At 39.7% G+C, this 24,389-nt stretch overlaps 1 protein-coding gene and 1 non-coding gene across 8 annotated transcripts in view; one reads left to right on the top strand and one right to left on the bottom strand.

Moving 5' to 3' along the window:
- The window catches only part of ZBTB44 (zinc finger and BTB domain containing 44), a 70,978-nt gene that overhangs the window by 9,638 nt on the left and 36,951 nt on the right, over nt 1-24,389 (bottom strand). For 5 of the 7 annotated variants that reach the window (XM_027092982.1, XM_027092980.1, XM_027092974.1 and 2 more), the window contains exons 2-4: nt 18,927-19,999; nt 3,754-3,838; nt 1,178-1,341 (exon numbers count right to left, since the gene is read on the bottom strand). In XM_027092982.1, the coding sequence (XP_026948783.1) occupies nt 1,178-1,341; nt 3,754-3,838; nt 18,927-19,944 (1,267 nt within the window). In that variant the 5' untranslated portion in view covers nt 19,945-19,999. The remainder of the gene's footprint in view (nt 1-1,177; nt 1,342-3,753; nt 3,839-18,926; nt 20,000-24,389) is intronic. The other 2 variants (XM_027092978.1, XM_027092979.1) reach the window with 2 other exon arrangements.
- Nucleotides 10,392-10,463, top strand: TRNAG-CCC (transfer RNA glycine (anticodon CCC)). The gene has a single exon. It is a non-coding gene; the product is annotated as a tRNA-Gly (tRNA).

Genomic DNA, 24,389 nt, shown 5'->3' with positions numbered 1-24,389 from the left:
GAACATCTAAGAAGTCGCTAGTGCTTGAAAAAAGAAAGCGAGAAAGAAAGGCACCATGGGGTGGGGGTAATTGAGGTAATATATACTCCAATGGATTTTTGAACGCTTCCAAATCTTGTATTTTATAGACTTCAAAACACAATTTAACCAGAGTATTTAAGCAGAGCCCAAATCTTCACAAAAGATTACTTCATTTCATTAAAGTAGTGAGGTTTATATTGAGAAGATGTGAAAATGATCAGTACCTACTCTTCATTTCCTATCTCAAGAGAAAAATGAGAAGAAAAAAGGGAAATTCTAACATCTCTGAACATAATTAGTGATTGCAACAGAACTACTACTTGATTGAGTTTTTGGGTATTTAATGTAATAGTGATGGAAAAATATGTAGAAATTAATATATGAAATATAAAGTATATTAATGGTCCCTTCCAATTCATTATCACAGTTTTAGCAAATAAAATTTCAAAACCCTTCAAAACATCACCCATTGATTCAACAAAGTCATAGGGAATTAGTGTTAGCACAGGGATTGTTAGACCTATCTAAGTGAGATAGTTATACAGCTGAGAATAGCGGTAAAGATTTCTTATCAGAGGTCAGTGTTCTATCTGCAAGAATTTTACTGCCTTTACGTGAACACTTAACTTAAATTTCAAATATGTTTTACACATCATTTATCCAAAATCTCTTTTACACCAAAAAAATACTACAAGGCTGACTAATCAGGGCACAGAGAAATTTAGGACTGTAGAATTAAAATTAAATTATTGTTATTAATTTTTAAAAACTTTTTATTTGGAAATAATTATAAATTTAGAGAAGTTACAAGAATAGTACAAAGAACACCAATATACATCCTGTTAACCCCATTTGCTTTACCGTATGTATTTGTGCTTTTCTCCCTCACATATATACACACATGCATCTGATATCCTTTTCATTTACATATTACACCCAACCCAAGTCTTAATGAGAATACTGATGCCTGTAAGCAAATACATTTCTGACACTGCACCAATTCAGCAATGGACCTATGTTTATCTGTTCTCACTAGACTTCCCAGAGATAAACTTTTTTCTAACTCAAAAGCATCTGTTTACTGTTTTTAACTGGAAGTTCAAAATAAAATGTTTTGGAGTGCTCATTTATGCCACAATAGGGATGATGACATTACCTGAGTGGATGAGCATGTGCTGTTTCAGGTTCTGAATACGGGTGAATCGCACCCCACATGTTGGACACTGAAAAGGTCTATCTGGACCATTTGGACTTGGCCGTTCTGTGCTGCTGGTGGAAGGAGCAATGTAGAGTTGGTAGGGATACTGAACATTTTCCAATCTAAAAAACAGACCAAAGAAGGCAACCAGGCTCTGATTTTTAAGTTCAATAAACACTTCTGCACAACTTTAAATGAACAACAACAACAAAAAAACACTTTAAGACTTTTTGAAGCAGTTTAAAAGTTAGATTACAAGTTTCATTTATAACAAAAGGAGAAACAATGTTATTGTCCAGAATGTCAAGTATCTTAAGTTAAGCAAGGTCGTATGACCAAGCACATATCATAAACGATTTTACTTTAGGTATCCTTAATCTCTCTAATACTTTCCTTCCTACTACTGCTTTAATTCAGGCCCTCATCAATATACGGCTGAATTAATAACTCCTTCTCTTTAGCCCACACCCCTTTAACCCATCCTCACTGTTTCACAGTGATCTCTCTGATTAAATCAGTCCCCTGATAAAAATCCTGCGATGGTTCACTGTTATCTTCAGAGTGAAGGCAGACGAGACTCTGCATGATCTGGGCCTGTGTACTCTTCCAGCCTCATTTCTTGTCATACTCCCCAAACATACCCATACCAAGCAGCTCCTCCTTAACAGTTCTCTCTCAGTGCTGTGCTTTCATGTATTTAACTTCCTTCACATGCCTAGATAACACGCCCAGCCGTTTTATGAAATGTACCCAAGAAGTTACCTCCTCCTCTCGAAAGCCTTCTTTGATTCATCAGTGGTTTAGGCAGGTACCCTCCTATGCAGAGCAACCGACCCCTCTGCAGATGACTCATGATTATCTGCTTACTTGTCTGTCTTTAACCTCTTCCCCCTCCCCCAAAGTTGGCTTGATCTCTTTGAGGGTAAAGGGTTATTACGTTTCATCTCAATATGCCCACCACTCAGCACAGTATCTAGTATAGAACACACAACCTCATTAACGTTTGAAATTAAGGAATGTAGGCATATTTCCATTTGTTTACACCTTCATTAACGTATTCAAATGACTCTGGTTCATAACCTGCTGTATCAGGTTTAGCTATTCAAGAACAATAAACCTTGTTTGAGTTCTTTGAATCCTTCAAGTTTTCAACAAATATACTTTTTAAGTCTGTCCCGGACTCTAAGAGGAGGAGTTAATTCAGTGAAGTCTATATTCAGTGGTCAGAGACAGACAATAAACACTCGAGAAAATGATCAGAACAGAGAATTAAAACAGAGTGATCGGTGTTTTACTTTAGACTGGTGGTCAGGAAAATCTTCCTTGAGAACTGACACTTAGACAGTGATCTGAAGATTCAGGAAAGAGTGAGCAATGTGGAAATTAGGGGAGAAAGCATTTCAGGCAGAGTAAAGGCCCTAAAATGGCAGACAGGCCCCAAACCAGAACAAATATGGACTAGAAATATTCTAGGAACTGAAAGAAGGTCAGCGTGGCTGGATATGGTATGCAAGGAGGAGTATGGTCTGAAGGAAGTCCTATCAGGTAGGCCTGTAAAGGCATAGTGAGGAGTTTAGATTTTAAGTGTGAATCTACTGGAGAATTTTAAGAATCTGCTACTTAGAACAGCAACATAATCTGACTTAATTTAAAAAACAAAATCATTCTGGCTGCTACATGGATAATGACTGGAGTAGGGGAGAATGAAATCAGGGGCCAGTTGAAGATTACTGTAGTGAAGGCAAAAGATGGTGGTGACCTGGGCTGGGGTGGCAGTAGCAGAGCTGGAGGAGAAGTGGACTGAGAAGGAGGAGAAGTATATTTTGGATGCAGAGCTGACAGGACTTGCTTAAAGATTAAATATGGTGGTGGGAGGTGAGGGAAAGAAGGATCAAGTATAATTCCCAGAGACAATGCTTGGGAAACTGGGGGGATGATGGTGCTGTTCACCGAGACAGGAGGACTGGAGGAGCAGGCCTGAGGGGAGGGAAAGGCTAGAGTCTGTCTTGGCCATATATTAAGTCTTGGCCCTGCTATGTCTATGTGAAAATTATCAAACAGGAAGGGTCAATGTGAAGATAATGACTTGGGAACCATGAGTATATAGATAAGGGTTTGATCAACTTTTTTGGTAGCAGGTCAGATGTAATTATTTTTGGCTTTGCACACCACATGATCTGTTTCAACCATTCAACTCTGCCATCCACGGACAATATGTAAACAAATGAGCATGTCTGTGTTCCAATAAAACTTGATTTACAAATAAAGGTGGTGGCTGGAATTAGCCTGTGGTCCACAGCCTGCCAACCCCTAATATAGATACTATTTAAAGCAACTGGGCTGGGAAGTCTTGGAAATGCCAAAAAAAACCCCTTGTACTATAAGTTGTCTAATTTATGTGGCTACCTGATGACTAAAAAATATACTAAAGGGAGGTCGCAATAAACTTTTATATAATTCCCAGATAGAATGCTTGGGTTTAGAGTTACAAGCACAGCCCTTACAAGAAAACTATGTACTATGTTAGTACTAACCGATCATCATCATCTGCGTGAGCACTGGTGCTAGAAGTGCTCTGAAGTGTAGGTAACCCTTCAGTGACGCCTTCATCTACTGAACCTGTGAATAAAAAAGACAGCTGTCAATACTTTGGTGTAATAAATAAAGCCAAGATATAAATTGTAAGCTGTGTCTCCAAGCCTCTGAACAGATTATCTAATGTATATACCCTGAATTACCGGTCAGAAGTAGTAGTGTTCTATAACTTTTTAACTTTTGTTTAATTTTTACATTTTATTTTATTATTTGGCTGCATCGGGTCTTAGTTGCGGCACACGGGGTCTTCGTTGTGACGTGCGGGATCTTTTGTTGCGGTGCATGGGCTCAGTAGTTGTGGCACATGGGCTTAGTTGCCCTGCAGCAAGTGGGATCTGGATTGAACACACATCCATCCCCTGCATTGGAAGGCGGATTCTTAACCACTGGACCACCAGGTTAAGTCCCTACTTTTATTTTAATTAAACGTTTATGTGATTTTTAAAAATCACATGTGAAACAACAGCCTTATATCACTACTTAAATTCTTTCAAGAGTATTTCTTTGATATAAATTTTAGAAAGTAGAGCAATTCAAATGTAAACTAAACAAAAATTCACATAAAATTAAGTAATGTTGTAACAATCATTTAAGGAAGCACTAACAAGTTTTGTTTTTTAAAACTTATTTTATTGTGACATACAACTTACTTGTTGTACACATAACTTCCACATAGAATGAGAAAGGTGAACATCTGTGAAACCTCCTCACAACCCCCGAAAACACTGGCAGCATCCTGAAAGTTCCCATTACCCTTCTCTGATCACAAACCCCTCCTTCCAGGAGGCAACCATCAGCATCCTCTTTCATTTTTTTCCTTTTCTTCTTATCCTGCTTCCTTTTATTTATTTTTTATTTCCATTTGTTTTTGGCTGTGCTGTTCCGCTTGCTGGATCTTCCCCCAACCAGGGATCGAACCCGCGCCCTCGGCAGTGAAAGCGCAGAGTCCTAACCACTGGACCGCCAGGAAATCCCCTCCCCCTTCCTTTTAAAAAGTAATTTTACCTCAAATGCATATTTCCATAAACTAGGGGTTGTTTTATGCTACAACACAGCTGAACACCATCGAGGGTTGCTTTCACTCCAGTGGCAGAGTGGAGCAAGTGAGCTTGGGACAGAAGTCAAGTCTAAAATATTTACTATCACGCCCTCACCACGAAGAGTACGCAAGAGTACATACCATTTAATGGTGTCTGGTTTAAACTTTACATAAAATGAGTCACACTGTATGTATTCTTATGCCTTGCTTCTTTCCTTCAATATTGTGGACTTATCCATGTTGTTACATGTAAATGAAGTTAGATATTATTCATCATCTATCCAATTCACTCTTTTTTTTTTTTTTTTTTGCGGTACGCAGGCCTCTCACTGTTGTGGCCCCTCCCGCTGCAGAGCACAGGCTCTGGATTCGCAAGCTCCGCGGCATGTGGGATCCTCCTGGACCGGGGCACGAACCCACGTCCCCTGCATCGGCAGGCAGACTCTCAACCACTGTGCCACCAGGGAAGCCCTATCCAATTCACTCTTGATGGACAGTTTCAGGCTACTATGAGCAACACTGCTGGGAATATACTTTGTTGTTTTTGTTGTTCCCGACCAGGGATTGAGAACGCATGCCCCCTGCAGTGGAAGCGCAGAGCCCTAACCACTGGACCGCTAGGGAATTCCCTGCTGTGCATATATTCAAGTAACAATGCACATACACATGCTTTTTTTTCTAGGGTATCTATTATCAGGAATGGACTTGCTCGGTCATAGAATATGTATTTTTTTAACTTCATGTATTTATTGAACCCCTCTTCTGTGACATGCCTGTTCAAGTCTTGCTATTGAGTTGTCCTTTTTATCATGAGTTCTTTTCATGTTTCGGATACAAAATCTTTGTAGGTAAAAGATGTTACAAATATTTTCCCCTCTTACATGGCTTGTCTTTTTACATTTTCTTTTGATGACCAAAAAATTTATATTTTAATTGAATTGATCAGTCTTTTCCTTTATGGTTATGGCTTTCAGAGCTTGTTTTTAAAAATCCTTCCCTATCTCAAATTACCTTATGAAAGATTTACGTTTTGCCCTTGGCACTTGGGTCTTTTCTTTAACACACCTGGAGTTGATTTTGTGATGGAACACAGTTACTGGAAAGTCTGTCTTTTCTCCTCTGCTCTGCAGTGCTCTAAAAGCATGGGTCTGTTTCTGGGTTCTCTACTAGTTCCCTCTGCTTGTCTGTACTTGCATGAATGCCACACTTTAGTTACTGTAGCTTTATAATAAATCTTGATTTGAGGTGGATCAAATCCTCTCACCTTGTTCATTTGCTCCCTGAACATCTTGGCTATTCCTGGCCCTTCGCATTTTTTACATTTTAGAATCAACCTGTTGAATATAAATGATAATAATCATTCCATTTCCCCCTTTCTATTAGTTTGGAAATTACAGTCTTTTCCTATTCACTTTACTGGTTGCTTTGGAAATTAGACACATACTTAACCAAGTCTAAAAACTTTTCCTTCCTCATGGACAACAGAAGGATCTTACAACATTTTAACTTCATTTCCCATACACACCCATTCTTCAATTTACAAATTATTGCCTGACGTTTTACTTCTTTGTTTTCATAAAGCCCCTACTCTTTCATATAAGCAATGTTTGTCCACATCTGTTCACATGTTTACCTTTCTTTGCTCTTCATTCTCTTGTGTATATTAAACCTTCCATCTGTGTTCACTTCACTTCTACCTGTAGTCTATCCTTAAACATTTCTTTAATGATGATATACTGCTGAATTCTGTTTTTCTTTGAGAATGTCTTATCTCCATTCTTGAAAGATATTTTCACTGTGTGTAGACATCTGGATTGGTAGTTATTTCCTTCAGCATATTGAGGATATCATTTCACTGGTTTCTAACATTATTTAAAAGTCAGATATTCTTCTGAAGGTAATCTGTCATTAATTTTTTTTCCCGGAATTTTCTCTATAATGTGTCTAGGTTCATGTTTCTTTTCATCTCTTCCCAGTTTGGAATTTGCTGGCCTCTTATCTATGAACTGTTGTCTTTCGTAGATTCTGGAAAATTCTCAGCCATTCTCTCCTCTCCTTTTAGGACTTTCATCATACCTATGTTTGTACCATCCATAACCCTTACCCTCTTTTACACCTATAGTCTCTACCACTGTCTGTGTGATGGTTAATGTATGTGTCAATGTACTGGGCTAAGGGGTGACCAGAGGGCTGGTAAAATATAATTTCTGGGTGTGTCTGTGAGGGTGTTTCCAGAGAGATCAGCATTTAAATTGGTGGACTTTGTAAGGAAGATCATCTTCACCAATTGCAGGTGGGTATCATCCAGTCTGGTGATGGCCTGAACAGAACAGAAAGGTAAAAGAAGGGCAAATTTGCTCTCTGCTTGAGCTGGGACATCCATCTTCTCCTGCTCTTGAACATCAGCACTTCTGGTTCTTGGGCCTTTGGACTTGGACTGGGATTTTGGACACTAAGAGGCCAGCAGTTCCCAGGCCTTCGGATTTGGGCTGGAACCACACAACCGACTTTCCTGGCCTCCACCTGGCAGACAGCAGATTATGGAATTTCTAACCCTCCAAAATCATGTGAGTGAATCCCTCCGAATAAACCTCCTTCTGTATATCTATATATATGTCCTACTAGTTCTGTTTCTCTGGAGAACCCTAATAGTTTCTCTCTCTGTGCAGCACTCAGGTGATTTCTTCTAATTTATCTTCTGATTCACCAATTCTCTCTTCTGCTGAAATCCCATCTGCTGCCAAAATGTTTGATATCCATGTTTCGTGCGTGCTCTGGTTGTTCTGACAGTGATTACTGCCCTTGAAAATGATTTGCAGGGGACTGATTTGCTAAGGGGAGGATGAACATACCCTCTTCCAGAGAAGCTTTCTGTTCGCCTCTGCCAGATTCCTAGAGGGCAGGCCCTGTCTAACACAATTCACTGTTTGAGATTCACTGGCCTACCCATGCAAGGAGTAAGCAGGATGTAAATCTGCAGGAGGCTGGTCTGTGCCCACCACTTCTCAGGGATGTGTTTTTCCCCCTTTTCCCTTTTCATCTCTTAGTCGGCCCACTGCCAAGGCAGCTGTTTCTAGAATCCCCTGTGGAGTCTGGAGGAAGGGGAGCAGGTTGAGTCCTAGTGCTTAATGCGTGGGGCAACTTCTTTAAGACTTCACAGGGTCGACCTCTGTTTCCCTCACTCTTCGACTTGATGAACCAAAGCCCTCTTGTGTTTTGGCAAATGTCTTACGTAAAAACTGGTTTTAGTGCTCTGATATGTACTTACCTCTCTGCATCAGACTCCCCCCTAAAATTAACCTGGCAGTTCCCTAACCATCTTTTCAAATACTTTAAAAGGTGACTTAAAATAAAAAGATCACGTTGTTTTCAGTGGGAGGGTAGATCCAACCAGCCTCGCCTGTTCTCATCAGGTACTAAACCCGGTCAATGTCTTTACGGCGTGCGAATAAGCTGTGCTGCCCCAAGTGAACAAACGAGCCTCTGTGGCTGTGCAGTCCTTACGGCCAGCACTCTTCTGGTTGCAGTATTTTAATGAAAGCTAAAAGGTACTAACTGTAACAGTTGTACAACACCATATACATGTGAACATTTAATAAATATCATCTGTTAACAGATACACAGGATGAAACTTCCTCCCAGTGAAAATTTTGAATCCGATACTTCAGTTTTCCCCCTTGGAACACTTGAATTTGCTGACATTAGGAACCGATTACATTTTCTACTTAAGTAAAATTTTCCAAAAAACTAACCGAATCCCTTTTAAGGCATCCAAGCTTACTTTATTAAATAATTTGCACTAGAAAATTTGTGACAGTTGTATTTTGCCTTGACTTCTTAAATAAATAATACTAAATATAATTCTTTTCTTGTTTCTTGATGACTCACGGTAATCATCAAGAACACCAATTGTTATACTGTGTTCTAATACACTGATAGAGATTTTTTTTTTTTTTTTTTGCGGTATGCGGGCCTCTCTCACTGTTGTGGCCTCTCCTGTTGCGGAGCACAGGCTCTGAACGCGCAGGCTCAGCGGCCATGGCTCACGGGCCCAGCTGCTCCGCGGCATGTGGGATCTTCTCGGACCAGGGCACGAACCCGTGTCCCCTGCATCAGCAGGCAGACTTTCAACCACTGCGCCACCAGGGAAGCCCTGATAGAGGTTTTTGAAAGAAGACAAGACCCTATGCATTTACATTCATCCCTAACTGCACCTCTGTTCCTCCTGTCCCCTCACCCCCATCTCACCCTTACTGGTGTGTGTTTGGCATTCCTGTGCATGCCTTTTCTTTTCTTATTCCCTTACTATCAAGAAACATTTATGCTTTTCCCCTATGCCTATTTATCCAACTTATTCCTGATCCTTCTCATTTGTTTTTAAACCAGATGTGGGTTGGGGGACCAGATAATGTTGCATTTTGCTTAAGAAAGAGCTGTTCACTTGTCAATATCTTCCCACTGTCACTTTTTTCCTTAAAGAGGGAACTAAACACTAACATTTCAATCTGTCCTAGGATTAAAAACTGGAAAAATCTAGGTATTTGGATCTGGACACCATGGACACACACAAAAATCTACTTTATAGTATTCTGCAGTTCTTCAGAACGCAGGCAACATTAAAGCTTATAGGTAAAGACTTGCAAAAAAGGCCTGAAGGTGTGATTAGGGCAGGCCAGGAAGACTGATCTAACTGAAATTTCACCATCAAGTAAACTGTAATACTTTTAGGAGGGAGTGGGGTCATGGTGAGGTGGAAATGAAACCCACTGTGCTTTGGATTGATTCTGGTGTTACCAGGAGTCTGCTTAAAAGGCTGGTCAAAAAGAACTAAAATGGAGTACGAGACATATCTAGCAGATGGTCCCTCTTAAATCTATTTCCATTCTAAAATATCTAAACCTTGGCCTCTAGATCCCTAATCTGATGGATAGAAAGCGTGGAAAGTAAAACAAAGGGTACTCTCTTCTAGTCCATGGCACATTAAATGTGCCAAAAATAAAAACAACACCAAGCTAAATTAAGAGTTAAAACAGACTTTTAGAAATCTATCCATACTGTGGACATTATAACACATAGTGTTATATCACTTACGTAACCATCAGCACAAATAAATCTTGTAAACTTTTTCCTGAGACGGTGGTTTCTGCCCATGACAGCACAAGTAACCATATTAATTGGAATTTTAATTGAACTGATTTAATAGCAGGCTATACCAGCAATTTTACTTTGCTGAGGTGATAGTGATGTTTCTTAAATTATTAAAATGAAGTTTTAATAATTCATTAAAACTTCAGTGGCGCAGTGGTTGAGAGTCCAACTGCAGATGCAGGGGACACAGGTTCGTGCCCTGGTCTGGGAGGATCCCACATGCCGCGGAGCGGCTGGGTCCATGAGCCATGGTTGCTGGGCCTGTGCGTCCGGAGCCTGTGCTCCGCAGCAGGAGAGGCCACAACAGTGAGAGGCCTGCGTACCGCAAAAAAAAAAAAAAAAAAAAAAAAAGAAGAAGTTTCCTTTCTAAACTATAGGGATTCTGGGACTTCCCTGGTGGTCCAGTGGGTAACACTCTGCACTCCCAATGCAGGGGCCCAGGTTCGATCCCTGGTCAGGGAACTGTATCCTGCATGCCGCAACTAAAAGAGCCCGAATGCTGCAACTAAAGATCCTGCGTGCTGCAACTAAGATCCAGCACAGCCAAATAAATAAATAAATAAATAAATAAATAAAAATTAAATAAATAAATAAACTATAGGGATTCTGCTCTCAGTGGTAATGAGGACTAAGAATTCTGAATAGAACCCTCTCTCTTATACAACAGTAAAGCGGATTTATAGAGACAATCAGCTTTGCATGTTAAGGGCTATCTTATCAAGAGAGAATCTACTCTCTTCCATCATTAAGGAGTGCTGTATAATAGCTTCTGTTCCATCAAACTGATTTCTGTTTTCGCTAACCGTTGTTTAAGCACTTAAGACACTTACAAAAACCATTCTGGTGGTGAAAAATAATAACAGTGGTCCAGCCACTACTGAGCTTTTACCATGTTCCAGCCACAGTTCTTATGTTTTAAACAACTTATTTCATACTTGAGAAAGAGGAACTGGCCTGACACTGACACTTAGGAGTGGGCCTGGTATTCACAGCTAGGCCTAGTGTTTTCTGTTGGACATAAAACAATCTTGCAGAACACCAACATCAGACCCGATCACACTGGTCTCAAACACATAATTTTTTTAAGCACAGACAAAAACAAGGTCACTGTGCAATCACAAAAATACCAAACCTCCCCCTTCTAGCTAATGGAAGTCCCTGCTGGCTTTAGGTTTACTTTGGTCTGCATTCCTAGATATTTGTTAAGATTCTCAGTCACAGAGTTATTTATGCTTTCCGACATCACCAGTCCCCGAGCAAATCCCACTTACTTGAATTGGATTGAACAAACAATCCTTTGTTCTTGCAGCTGTCCTGAAATCACGTAACACAAGCCCAAATCCTCTAATAAGTCCTTTCTAACACCCTCTTATTGAGAAGCCCGAAAGACCCCATGGTGTGTGACCTCCCACACTTCAAATGGGTACTGAACTCAACTTGTTTAACCAGGTATGCTCCTGGTGGCCTCTGGCAACAGCGCATTGGCAGAAATGAAGGGCTCATCGAGATTTGGCTGAAGGTCTTTCTGCCCTGCACTGGGAACCTCGACAACAGAGTGCATATCTAAAAGTCCTTCTGAGGTGCAACCTGCCTCTGGCTGGGAGGTAAGCTCATGCTCAAGTGAGCTCAAATATTTCACTGAAGCCTTTCAGTGTTGGGCTTATTTTGCTTTCCTAGAAAAAGGTCTTTGGGGAATATTTTGTTCTGTCCAGTTGGACTTGTCATTGTTCCCTGACAAAACTGTTTTCTGGCCTTCTAACACCTGCTCCTATGATCTATCTATCTAGTGTTGACTCTTGTCTACAAGAGAAATACACTGTAATGAGAGGATGGACAGAGACCAGACTGGTCCATCTGAACTGGCCCTGGAGGCTAAGTTCAGAAGATCTCCGACTGGCAAAAACATTTCAAAACTTTACAAGGTATGACATATATATGAGCCTTGAAAATATAACAGAAAGTGACAGAAGTCAGTCAGAAAAGACTACACAGTGCATACTCCCATTTATACGAAATGTCCAGAACAGGCAAATCTATACAGTGTATTAGTAGTTGCCTAGGGATAGGGGTAGGACTAGAAGAGAGGCATTGTTAAGGGGTACAGGGTTTCCTTTTGGGGGGATAATTACACAACTCTGTGAATATACTAAAAACCACTGTAGTATACACTTTAAATGGGCGAATTTTATGATATGTAAGTTGTATTTCAATAAAGATGTTTAAAAAAACCTTATTAGGACTTGACTTCAATTTTGTCTTTGTGTGAACTGCTTTGCTTAGTTTCAAATGCCCAGAACCAGGAGGCTTCATCTGGTCCCTGGCCTCTGCGACTGGAAATAAAAAGTTACACAAGCATTATTCTTATGGACCACTGTAGTTCTTATGAATCATCTCAATCTGAAACTGCATCTCTTCCAGGCCAAACATCTGTTTCCTTCATGTTTTCTCCATAATCCTAACACGTTACACTTATCTCTCAATTGACTCAATTTCACCAAGGACAATTTGGAATTGGAAGTAGCCATTTTGCAGGGAGCTTCCGACATGAACAAGATTGTCCATCTGAGATACATCAATATTGTACCAACACTGGGGCAGGGATTTCAAGAGCTACCCCCATGGGTATTTCCAGTGTATGGCCTTCCCAGCGATGACACAACCTTGGTAAGACAAAGATAGGAACCAAGCGTTGATGTACATCTTTAAACACCTCCAAATGAGCTATGAGTTTGTTTGATGATTGTTTATTTTTAGGGTAGATTGAGGCGTCCTCATGCTAAACAGCTATGTTGTAACGGCAAAAGAAAAATTAATAGATTCTGTATTCCTGATTGGGGAAATCCCAACTATTCTCAAGTAACAGGACCACACATTACACTGATGTTGCTCTGAAAGAACTCTATAAGCTGATCTTTTACTCAGACTCTCCGCTGTCGCCATCATCCACAAACTTCAAGAGAGAAATAAAGAGAACACATGAGATCTTAAAACTATACTTATCAAAGCACTTAAAAACCCTCTTAACTTCCACAGTCTTAAGTACTGCCAAGAGCCTTGATAGCAATAAGACAAATCATCTCTACGACCCACAAGTCGACTCCTTATGAGTTGATAGTAGGCTGCCTTTTTCAAGTGGGAATTTTGGTTTAAATCTTAGGTTCTACACTGATACTACAATGATACCCCAGGTTTATCACAAACAGAGAAGAGCTTATGAATGATTTAAAATCTGGAGTTTTGGTTTTCTGGAAAAGATGCCCCCAGAGAAAACTCTCAATTGATTATCAATAGAAAGGAACTGATCAGATATTGTTAACAACTGATTCAGTGGTAACAGTTTGAGGTGGCATTCATTGGATTCATGTTTCCCAACTTAAAAGACACATATCACACCCTTCCAACTCCTGTGCATCCATTCCTTCTAAGGAATTCTCCAGAAGATACTGACTTCAAAATGGACAGCTCCTACCCAATATGACAAAATCAGATTAATTTTCTGATTCTTCAGTACTCTTTACTATTAATCTTGACTATTAAAACCAATACGATCTTTCATCTTCATCCTATTGTTTCTGAACTCCTAAGATCTCCTTCTGCCACTTAAGGAAAAACAAAACTCTTGTACTTCCCCCCCACCCCAGACCATAGTTACTAATCTGAATTTAACAGATTGCTGGATCTATTATCCTCCATCTGACCCTGCTGACAAAAACTTAATAACTGTTCTTTTAAGCACTACAGAAGGCAGATTCCCTTTTATAGGGAATATTATATCATATCCCAGGCTTCGGCCATAGAAAAATGGACCCTGACCTCGAATTAACATGTTTCTGCTGAAGTCATTACAATCCTAACAGCAAGACCTATTCAGTCAGAAAGACACTAATCCTGGGACCATCCTGATTATGATAGCCAGTTCGTTCTCTTCAGAGATACTTGAGCCTGGCTTGCAGGAACTATTTAACTCCACTTAAGGAATCTGTCCATTTTAAGGGACCAAAACTGGCTCACTCTTGCTGTAATGAATGATACTTACATTCCAATACGCCCACTACTAGGATACTACTTCTATGTTGGACACAGGGTTTACACATGCCCGCTGCACACTAACTCATTCTGTATATTTAAGTAACTGTTTGGGATTTTCAGGTATTAAAACCACCACCCCAACTTGTTCAACTACAGGTATGTTCCTGGTGGTCTTGCTGGAGAGCACTGACATACTTAATAGATAGGTAATACTACCATTACTTTATGGTTATGGAAACCTGGTGAGGTTCAGTGACTTGTTCAAAGTCACACATCTAGTAAGTAGCAGAAACTGGTAGCAGACTCCAAACCTGCCTGACTCCAAGTCCTGAATTTTTAATCATTATGCTATACTGCATATATGCTCAGTGTCGCAAATTCTTCCATCATTCTAACTGCTCACCTCAACAAGTTTATTCACTATTCATACACAAACCGTCAAATTTCTCAACATCTTAACTGACCCTCATAACAGTCACTTCTCTTTTAACGGCAGATTTTAGAGTCTAGGAAAAACCCCTGAATTTCTTCATTAGCATAGTAAACTGTGGATTATCTAAAACTATTTTATCTTTGGTGTATACAGATAATTGAATACTTCAAGACAAATAATGAAGCCCTATCATGAAGTCCTTCTCACTTAAACAAATTTTCCTTAAACCATACCAGATATAGATGGCCAGCTTTTTGAGAAGCAAGACCCAATCTAAACTTAGCAATTATTTCTCTCTTAAATTTGCTGTACTTATTGTATTTATTGGGAGTGTCAGATTTTATAACTTTTTGCTGGGCAACTGGCAATAAAAAGAACAGGTAAAATCTTATTTGAATTAATTTCATGAGTAATTAAATTATTATTTTAGAATTTCATAAGGAGTATTTTTTGTTTGTTTTCTTTATAATGAGTATATTCAGTATTATACTCTCAGTCTCTAGAATGACAAACTACCTGCTATATATCATCTTTAATAAGTTAGTAAAATTAAGTACTCTTATGAAGTATTCTTATGGAATATGGAAAAAAAGTACCACACACATCTTCCTCTTCTCCCTCCTACATTTTTTCACTGCCTAGTATACCTGAGGAATTTAACTTTTTTCTGTAGGGCTTTATTTTGGTGTACAGATTTGGAGTTAAGATAGGTTAGTTGAGAGTGATTAGTACATCTGCTATGAAGACAAGGGGAAAAAACCCTAATTTGGATTATCTGATTATATGATATTCAGATCAGAGTTCTTTGTATGTCTGCTTTGTAACAGAACCTACATTTGTAATAGTATATATTGGAAAGGAAGTATTCTTATAAAACTGAAAGGCTTATTCTACTTATGCTCCTAACTTCTCTATTTAATCATGTTAATAATATAATAAAGGCAAAATGTGAACTGATTAGATATACTTGAGTGGTAAAATAAGGCTATTTCACATATCTAATAAGGCTATTTCACAAATTTAGTTAGAAAGGTACTCAGATTAATATTTGGCTTCTAAGTTCTCAGATAAATAATTAAAATAGTAATTACTTATTAGTTCATTATTCAGAAGGTACCAAGGTGTTTCCAAGATTAAACATGTTAGTAATTTAACAAAAACTTGGTCACATTGTCAAATAGCTAGGATCTCCTGCCATCAAATATATTACTGAGTGTGTGGTCACTTGAAAAAGCACAAGTATCTTGTCCCAAATTTCGGAATATTATCTTTAGTAGGTATATGAGTAGAATTGTGTCCCCCCCCCGCCCCCGCCCAAGACATACTCAAGTCCTAACCCCTAGCACCTGTAAATATAGCCCTATTTGGAAATAGGGTCTCTGCAGATGTATCAAGTTAGATGAGGTCATACTGGAGTAGGGTGGGCCATAATCCAATGACTGGTGTCCTTAGAAGGGAGATGTGGTGCTGAAGCCAGAGACAGAGGGAAGGCCCCATAAAGATGGAAGCAGAAACTGGAGAGATGCAGCTACACGTTGAGGACTGTCAAGGAATGTTAGTAACTGTCAGAAGCTAGGAAGAAGCAAAGGATCCTTCCCTACAACCTTCCCTGCCAACACCATAATTTCAGACTTTTAGCCTTCTGAACTGTGAGGAAATAAATTTCTCTTGTTTTAAATCACCCAGTGTGTGGCGGCTGCTGTGACAGCCCTGGGAAACTCATATGGTGGATCAAAATCCAAGAAATTAACAAAGGTAAGGGGCCCTCCTGGTTCTCCAATCTTTGGGAGAAAACCTCTTTATTGATCTTTGTTGGGTTTTCTTCTCTCCCTGAACATAGATACTTCTCAAGGATCAGTTCTCTGGCTTTCACTCTTACACACACATTTTCCTGTTGAGAGTCAATCTGTCACTGCTAAAAGTCCTAAACTGGTAATCTCCAGTCTTGATCTCACCCACCCTGCCTTTCAACGGCTCTGTGGCATGTTGCCTGGTCATCACCCAAGCATGGTTCACACAGAACAAATCTTGCTGACTTACTCTTAAAACTGGGCTCCCACCTCCTCCCAATGATTTTCATAGTAGTTATGGCATCTAACAGATTCCTATCGAGTGTACAATTACCGTTCTTTTTTGTACCATTAAGAAAGAAAAAGTAACTGTAAAGATTATTAATTGCAAAACATATTTGAATTTAGAGATAATAAAATATGAAAAACTGTGACTTATAATCAATGAATATAATAAAATGTTATCAGTATTTTCCTGGTCATCCAGGTACCCTGACCCTCTTATTCCCTCAAACCACATATTCAATATCATCAGGTAGTAATGATTCTTCCTTTACAAAGTCTCTTAATACCCATTTTCTTTATAGTATTATGCTAAGCATCTTCATTCATACAAAGACAACTGTACTGTTACTGGTTTTTGGACTGTCTCTCCCCAGCCAACCCCCTATGAATTTGACCAATATCAAATTCATTTTCCTAAAATATCTGTAAATGTTTTATTTTTCATTCATTTAAGGCAGACTCTTTATTACCACTAGGATAAAACCCAAGCTTGCTTGGCCAAGCTGTGGTAGACACTGCTAGTTGCATACAATATCCATTCTCCTGTAATTTTGTGAGGCAGTTACATACCCAACTAATATACATGTATTCCCAGATTCTCTTGCAGCTAGGAAAGATGACGTGACATAAACTGGCAGAAGTTTTTTGGGGACTTCTAGGAACATATTCCATACAAGAGTTACCCCTTTCTAGAATATGAGGCTAAAGATGAAGCAAAAATCTTATAACCATGAAGCAATAAATATACGGATGACAAACTAAGGACGGTGGATTATAAAAATATAAGGGGCCTAGGTCACTGTAGAGCCACTCTACCAGTCCTGGACTTCCTATTTCTGAATATTTTATGCAATAATAATAAAATCCCATTTGGTTTAAGCCATTTTGAAGGGATCCTGTTATACGCAGTTGAATGCACTCCTAGCTGAAACTAGTGTTCAAGGCTTTTCACAACATGTTCTCAACTGCTCATTTTTCTTATTTCCCATTATTTTCTATACTTGTAGGCTTCCATGCTTTATTCACATCATTGTGCACTGAATTCACTGCTTTATCAAATATGCAATGTTCTTCTACCCCTCTGTGCTTTTATACATTTTCAAAGAAATGTCATTCCCTCACCTGGGCAAACTCCTACTTATTATGTAAGATCCAGCTCAAATACACAGTGTTAACTTGCTCTTTCCTTAGTGAACCTGTAACACATTGTTCCTACCTCTAGTCTAGTGCTGATTGTTGATTTACTCATCTGCTTCCCCAATTAGACTATTAACTCCTCAGATGCAGGAACTATATGTCTTTTTCATCATATATCCCCAAGTTTGGCACATGGTTAAGTTTTCAATAAATATTTTAATCAAGAATAAAACACTAACTGGATTTTTTAAACTGGTATTTTTTGCATTGAAAGTAATTCAATAATCACAGACATATGAACTGTGCCATCATATATGTGTCCCATCAGATACTGTTCAACTATTTTCTTTGCTCCCCGTGGGTAACTTATTAGAAAAATATTGTAGTATTAATACCACCTAAAAAACCCAGTTACCATGTTTTATTCTTCTTAATACTTCCTATAGGATACAGCACCAAACTTTTATCTAATAAGCACTTAAAAATACTTGACTTAGGGACTTCCTTAGTGGCGCAGTGTATAAGAATCCACCTGCCAATGCAGGGGACACGGGTTCGATCCCTGGTCCGGGAAGATCCCACATGCCACGGAGCAACTAAGCCCGGGAGCCACAACTACCGAGCCTGCGGTCCAGAGCCCGCAAGCCACAGCTACTGAAGCCTGCATGCCTAGAATCCGTGCTCTGCAACAAGAGAAGCCACTGCAGTGAGAAGCCCATGTACCGCAACGAAGAGTAGCCCCCACTCGCCGCAACTAGAGAAAGCCCGTGCACAGCAACAAAAACCCAACGCAGGGACTTCCCTGGTGGCGCATTGGTTAAGAATCCGCCTACCAATGCAGGGAACACGGGCTCAAGCCCTGGTCCTGGAAGATCCAACACGCCACGGAGCAACTAAGCCTGTGCACCACAACTACAGAGCCTGCGCTCTAGAGCCCGTGAGCCACAACTACTGAGCCTGTGAGCCACAACTACTGAAGCCCAAGTGCCTAGATCCCATGCTCCGCAACAAGAGAAGCCACTGCAATGAGAAGCCCACGCACCACAACGAAGACTAGCCCCCTCTCACCGCAACTAGAGAAAGCCAGCTTGCAGCAACGAAGACCCAATGCAGCCAAAAATAAATAAATAAATAAATTAAAAATAACAGACCCAACGCAGGCAAAAAAAAGAAAATTAAATTAAATCTTTAAAAAAAAGAAAAGCTAGACTTGACTTCATAGCATTATGGAAAACATAGAAGACACTATACCTATAGAGGAAGACTGTGGACTAATCAGAAGGTCCTCTTGGACTTGTTCACTTCCTGGCACTGTCTGCTGATCACTCAGTGAACTCTGAGATGCACTGACAGGCTGGGATACTTCCTCATGGACCTCCTCATCACTTAACCTTTCTACTTTGACCCGGACATCTTCCTCGGTACCCAGAGGTAAGGTAGTTTTTGTGTTCTCACAAGTCACATAATCAGCCATTCTTCTACCTGTCTCAGATGGGCCAGGTAATTCTAAAGTCCGGGTATTTTCTGCTTGCTTAAGCTTATCAGGCTGAATCCTTCGATCAATTCCAAAAGGAAAAGTCCAGGGAAAAGCTAGAGAAGAGTCAACTGGTTGATTTCTATTTTCTGAGTAGGAAGCTGAAGAATTCAATACCTGTGGAGAACTTGTTTGTGTGCTACACTTCACAGGACTTTCAGGAGACATAACAATGTAGCTTTTGCGCTTTCTCCTCGACTCTCGGCAAACAGGAATGGTTCTTTCTACCACACTGCACTCTGAAGACACTGGAGAAATGCTTCCATCTCGAGACGTAAAATTGCAGTTAGAGTTATTTTCTTGTCCAGCATCTAGACCCTTTTCTGGTTGGCTGTTGGGTGTATTCCATAAAATGCTTGATTTCATGAACTCTGAGCAGGTGCTAGCAACACTGAACATTTGCATATAGCTGGCTGCAGCTAGAACATCAATGATATTTTCTGTGTTAATTGACAGAGTGGCTGTGTAAGCATATTCTAAAAGGGGTATAAAGCCAGTCACTGTGACATGATGCAAATCCAACACATTCTTGTTCTCATCCTCTGCTTGGCCTACAAGTTTGGTGCGAAAGAAATCACTGCAAGCTGCTAGTACCACCTTATGTGCCCGGAAGATTTTGTCCTGGACACGAATAGTGATATCACAAAAATGTCCATCATTTCGAAGCATATTTAGCTTTCCAAGCATTTCCTGGCTATGGGAAGAAGAGCTATGAGTAAATGTTTTCACACCCATCTTTTCCTTCCTCTTCTACCGATGCTCTTCAAGGATGCAAATGAATCAGAATGTCCTAAAAGATACATAAAATAAGCATTAGTTGATGGTTTAGTAGCTGAAATAAAAGGTGGTTTAGATCGTTTTCATGAGGCCACCATGCTAAATCAACAAGCTGAAAGATGGTAGTGAGAAAGTTAGTTCAAGGTAAGAAATATATTAAAGTGCATTCGCTGTATCTGTCCCCTAAAGTGTCCTATCAGTGGAGTCTGTGAGCTAATGTCACACTTAATGAGCTGCATAGTTTTAAATAATAATAATTTGCAAATAATGACAATTATAGAATACTATTTTCCAGATATAGTTCTAAATGCTTCACATTCGATAATTTGATTGTCATGATGTCTCTACCAGTAGGTACATTTTATCCCCATTTAACAGAAAAAGGTTAACTACCTTGCTGAAGTCAGAAAATTATTAAGTGGCAGACCCAGGGTTCAAATCCAGTCAGGCTGGCTCCAGAACCTACACTCTTAACCTCAATGCTTTATCCTGCCTCTTTTAGGATATAAAGTGAGTAAATACAAGTGACCAAGAGTCTAAGTTTTATGACGTGATAGGTCTGCATTCTTTCTTCAACAATTCCTCCAAGGCTGTTTGTTATAAGGACTAAATGAGACAATACACGCCGCACATGCTGAGCACAGTATTTGGCACGTTGTGAGCACTCAAGTGAAAGCAGCTACTGCTGTTTAGATTACTAACACGATAAAACCACCTTCCTGAAAGAAAATTCATAAAACAAATAATGTTTAGTAATCAACTGACTGGATTTTCCCTTAAAAAAAAAAAGTTGGTTTGCCTGTATCACATTTTACATTTATTCACTAAAAATGTAAAAAACTGACATTCTTAAATACTTCTAATTTTGCAAATCTAATAATACTTTTAAATAACAGTTTTTACAGTACTTTCCCCCTAAACTCTTTTTACATCCTCTATGTGAAAGTCACGGAGGCTTGTACTAGCCCCTTGATAAAGGCAAGAAAACACTAATGCTCAGAGAAGTTAAATGGCTAACAAATGACAACCAAAGCTAAGATCTGGGTCTTTTGACTGTTAGATTGCTTTTCCAATACAAGAACACATAGCTAAACACATATATATGGAATTTAAGAAAAAAAAAATGTCATGAAGAACCTAGGGGTAAGACAGGAATAAAGACACAGACCTACTAGAGAATGGACTTGAGGATACGGGGAGGGGGAAGGGTAAGCTGTGACAAAGCGAGAGTGGCATGGACATATATACACTACCAAACGTAAAATAGATAGCTAGTGGGAAGCAGCCGCATAGCACAGGGAGATCAGCTCGGTGCTTTGTGACCACCTAGAGGGGTGGGATAGGGAGGGTGGGAGGGAGGGAGACTCAAGAGGGAAGAGATATGGGAACATATGTATATGTATAACTGATTCACTTTGTTATAAAGCAGAAACTAACACACCATTGTAAAGCAATTATACTCCAATAAAGATGTAAAAAAAAAAACAAAAAAACCCCACATAGCTATGTACATCAATTATTTTATCTAAGACAAATAACTTTTCTTTTTTTAAAAAAAAAAGTACTAAAATAAATGCAAAACAAATTTGGGGAAACACTTTTTGTAAATCATCTCTAGATAAAGAAGATTTCAAATGTCTCAAAAATATAGCCACCAGTTAAAAATGGTGTTGAAGATCATGAATATTTAACTGACCTGGAAAAATGTGTGGTTCTGAGTATTAAATGAATGCACAATTACTGAATACAGTGAAAACTCAATAGTGGTCATTATTATGTATTTAGAGAAAAATGTGATGAGTATATAGACGATAATCATCTTTGTGAAATATATACACACATGTTTATATTTGTACACACACACACACAGAACAAGAGAACATGAGGTCTTAACTAGAGATTCATGGATTCACTAAGGGCGCCATGATCCTTCTGAAATTGCACACAGAATGTGTGTATTGATGGTAGCTTTCATCATATTCAAGGGAATCACTGGTAGACTATGGGTGTTTATTCTCTTCTTTTTGCACATTAAACAATTTTTTTCTTTTAAAAAGCACCATACTGCTGCAAAACCCTAGGGTTTCAGTTCCTCTTGGTTCAAACCCCAAAGTCATGCAGAGTAGGTCTACTTCTTCTTTCCCCTTGAAAAAGCTTTCAAAAACTGAAGATGGCAATCACATTCCATTCTTTCCTAAGGTTCTATTCTTTAAGCTAAACATCCCTTGTCCTTTTAAGTTCTCCTTAAAATTTGATGAACATCCTTGCTATGCTCTCAACAATCTCCATTTCCCGTACTCCTTTAAGACTGGTTCCCAGGGTTGTACACAATATGATAGGTATGGCAGGATTATAACTTGAGCATAACTTTACTATTTTTACCTCCCTTGTCTGGGTACAAATATTGGTAAGACTAGACCCGGTATTCTGACAGTCAAATCATACTACTGACTGATTTTGTTTATACTATTGAAAACTTAATTCAATAATCGACTGATTAGATGTGAGGAACTTTATTATGTAAAGAGAGGAACACAATTAAAAATAAAACATTGTCCTTGACCTCATTAAGTTTACAGTCTTGGGCTTCCCTGGTGGCACAGTGGTTAAGAATCCGCCTGCCAATACAGGGGACATGGGTTCGAGCCCTGGTCTAGGAAGATCCCACATGCCACAGAGCAACTAAGCCCGTGCGCCGCAACTACTGAGCCTGAGCTCTAGAGCCCGCGAGCCCCAACTACTGAGCCCGTGTGCCCCAACTACTGAGCCCACATGCCACAACTGCTGAAGCCCACGCACCTAGAGCCCATGCTCCACAACAAGAGAAGCCACAGCAGTGAGAAGTCCCCGCTCACCGCAACTAGAGAAAGCCCACGCGCAGCAACGAAGACCCAATGCAGCCAAAAAAACACAGAAAACGTACAGTCTTTATGAAGACGACACACGTACCTAATTAAAACTACACAGCTAGTGCTATGTGAAAGCAAACAAAGAAAAATTTAATTCTGAACGTGCAGGGCAGGAGAGGCACCATGGAGGGCAGGGAGTAATGAAAGTAGAGCTCTGCCAGGTGATAAAGCAGAGGAGAGTGCCAGGCTTTCATGGGACCTCACACGATCTCAGTGAGCGCTCACCATCCTGACGTGCCTTGCGTACAGTGTGTGCACTGTACTGGCAAATTGTTGTTAATGGCACTATAAGTTACTCTAAATGTGGGCATGCAGAGGTCGTCAGTTCAAACATCAATCCACTACATAAACATCACTTTCGAATGTTCTTTGTAAGTAAATGTACATGTGAAGGGGAAAAGATTTAAAAAAGACACCCTAAAGATTTCCAGCTCAATAAATATAAAAAATTCACTGAATATCCCAACATGAGAAGACAAAATGACCAATCTGAGGTTCTTCTTAGTCTGATAACACAATAAATGGCATGAAGCTCTGGGCCGAGCCAGCCAGGTAAGGCCGCTGAAGTAACTACCCTGACCAATCAGAGGCGACATCTCAAATATAAACCTGCCTGTGCGCTTTCCCAAAGACAAGCAATCACAACGAGACACCAGGCAGCTAAGACTGATCTGACCAAACTACCATTTAACATATCTGCTGATTTCTCTCTCACAGGAACGAGATGAAGAGGGAAAAAAATGGGAAAGCTTTATTTGGAAGATTTTTGTTCATTTGCTGTACCCCAGTAAACTGGCTTCTTTAAAAGCCAGGCCATGAGGAGCACTCAGTTTGATTGGGATCACATGGTTCAGGGAGGAACATGCCTTCAAGCAAGTGATACTCATAATCCAGGGAACATCTGCATGAACACAGGTGTGAAAGCAAGAAATTAAATACTATATTTGGAGAACATTTCAATCTTGGTTTGGGTGGAGGCCCCAAACAACAGATACTGCATCCAAAGTGAGGTGCAAGGCCACCTGGACATGGAGGCAGGGGAAAACTTAGTTTCAACCTTGAGTTACACCCACCTTCAACGTTCAAAGAGTTAAATATTAGGAAAGGACTTTGCCGAGTGATCGGTGTGTTGTGAGTTTCAAACCCTCTCCCACTCCCTTCTACTCCCCAGTAATGGAAAGGGGTTAAGGCAAATTTGCCCTTTGTTTCAGGTCTACAGAAAATGTGTCACACTTGAAAAAAATCTAATGGATACAAGTCTGATTTAAACTCTGGCCAAGACTACGAAGTATGCTTACCATCTCCCGACAGTATATAAAAGCAACGCCCGGAGTGGCTGAAGAGACTCTGGTGCCCAAATGCTGGGTTGCACATCCTGGTACCGCCATGTGTAGCAGTGGGACCTTAGGCAAGTCACCAAACTTCACCGTAATTTCTTCAGCAGTGAAACAGGGATAACAGAACTTACTTCAGAGAGCTCTGAGCATTAACTGG

Source organism: Aethalodelphis obliquidens, unplaced genomic scaffold (genome assembly GCF_003676395.1).
Source record: "Aethalodelphis obliquidens isolate GAN/ISIS:26980383/991018 unplaced genomic scaffold, ASM367639v1 scaffold82, whole genome shotgun sequence".
Classification (NCBI taxonomy): Eukaryota; Metazoa; Chordata; class Mammalia; order Artiodactyla; family Delphinidae; genus Aethalodelphis; species Aethalodelphis obliquidens.
Note: the sequence above shows the minus strand (reverse complement) of the source record. Positions and strands in the feature narration are given on the sequence as shown.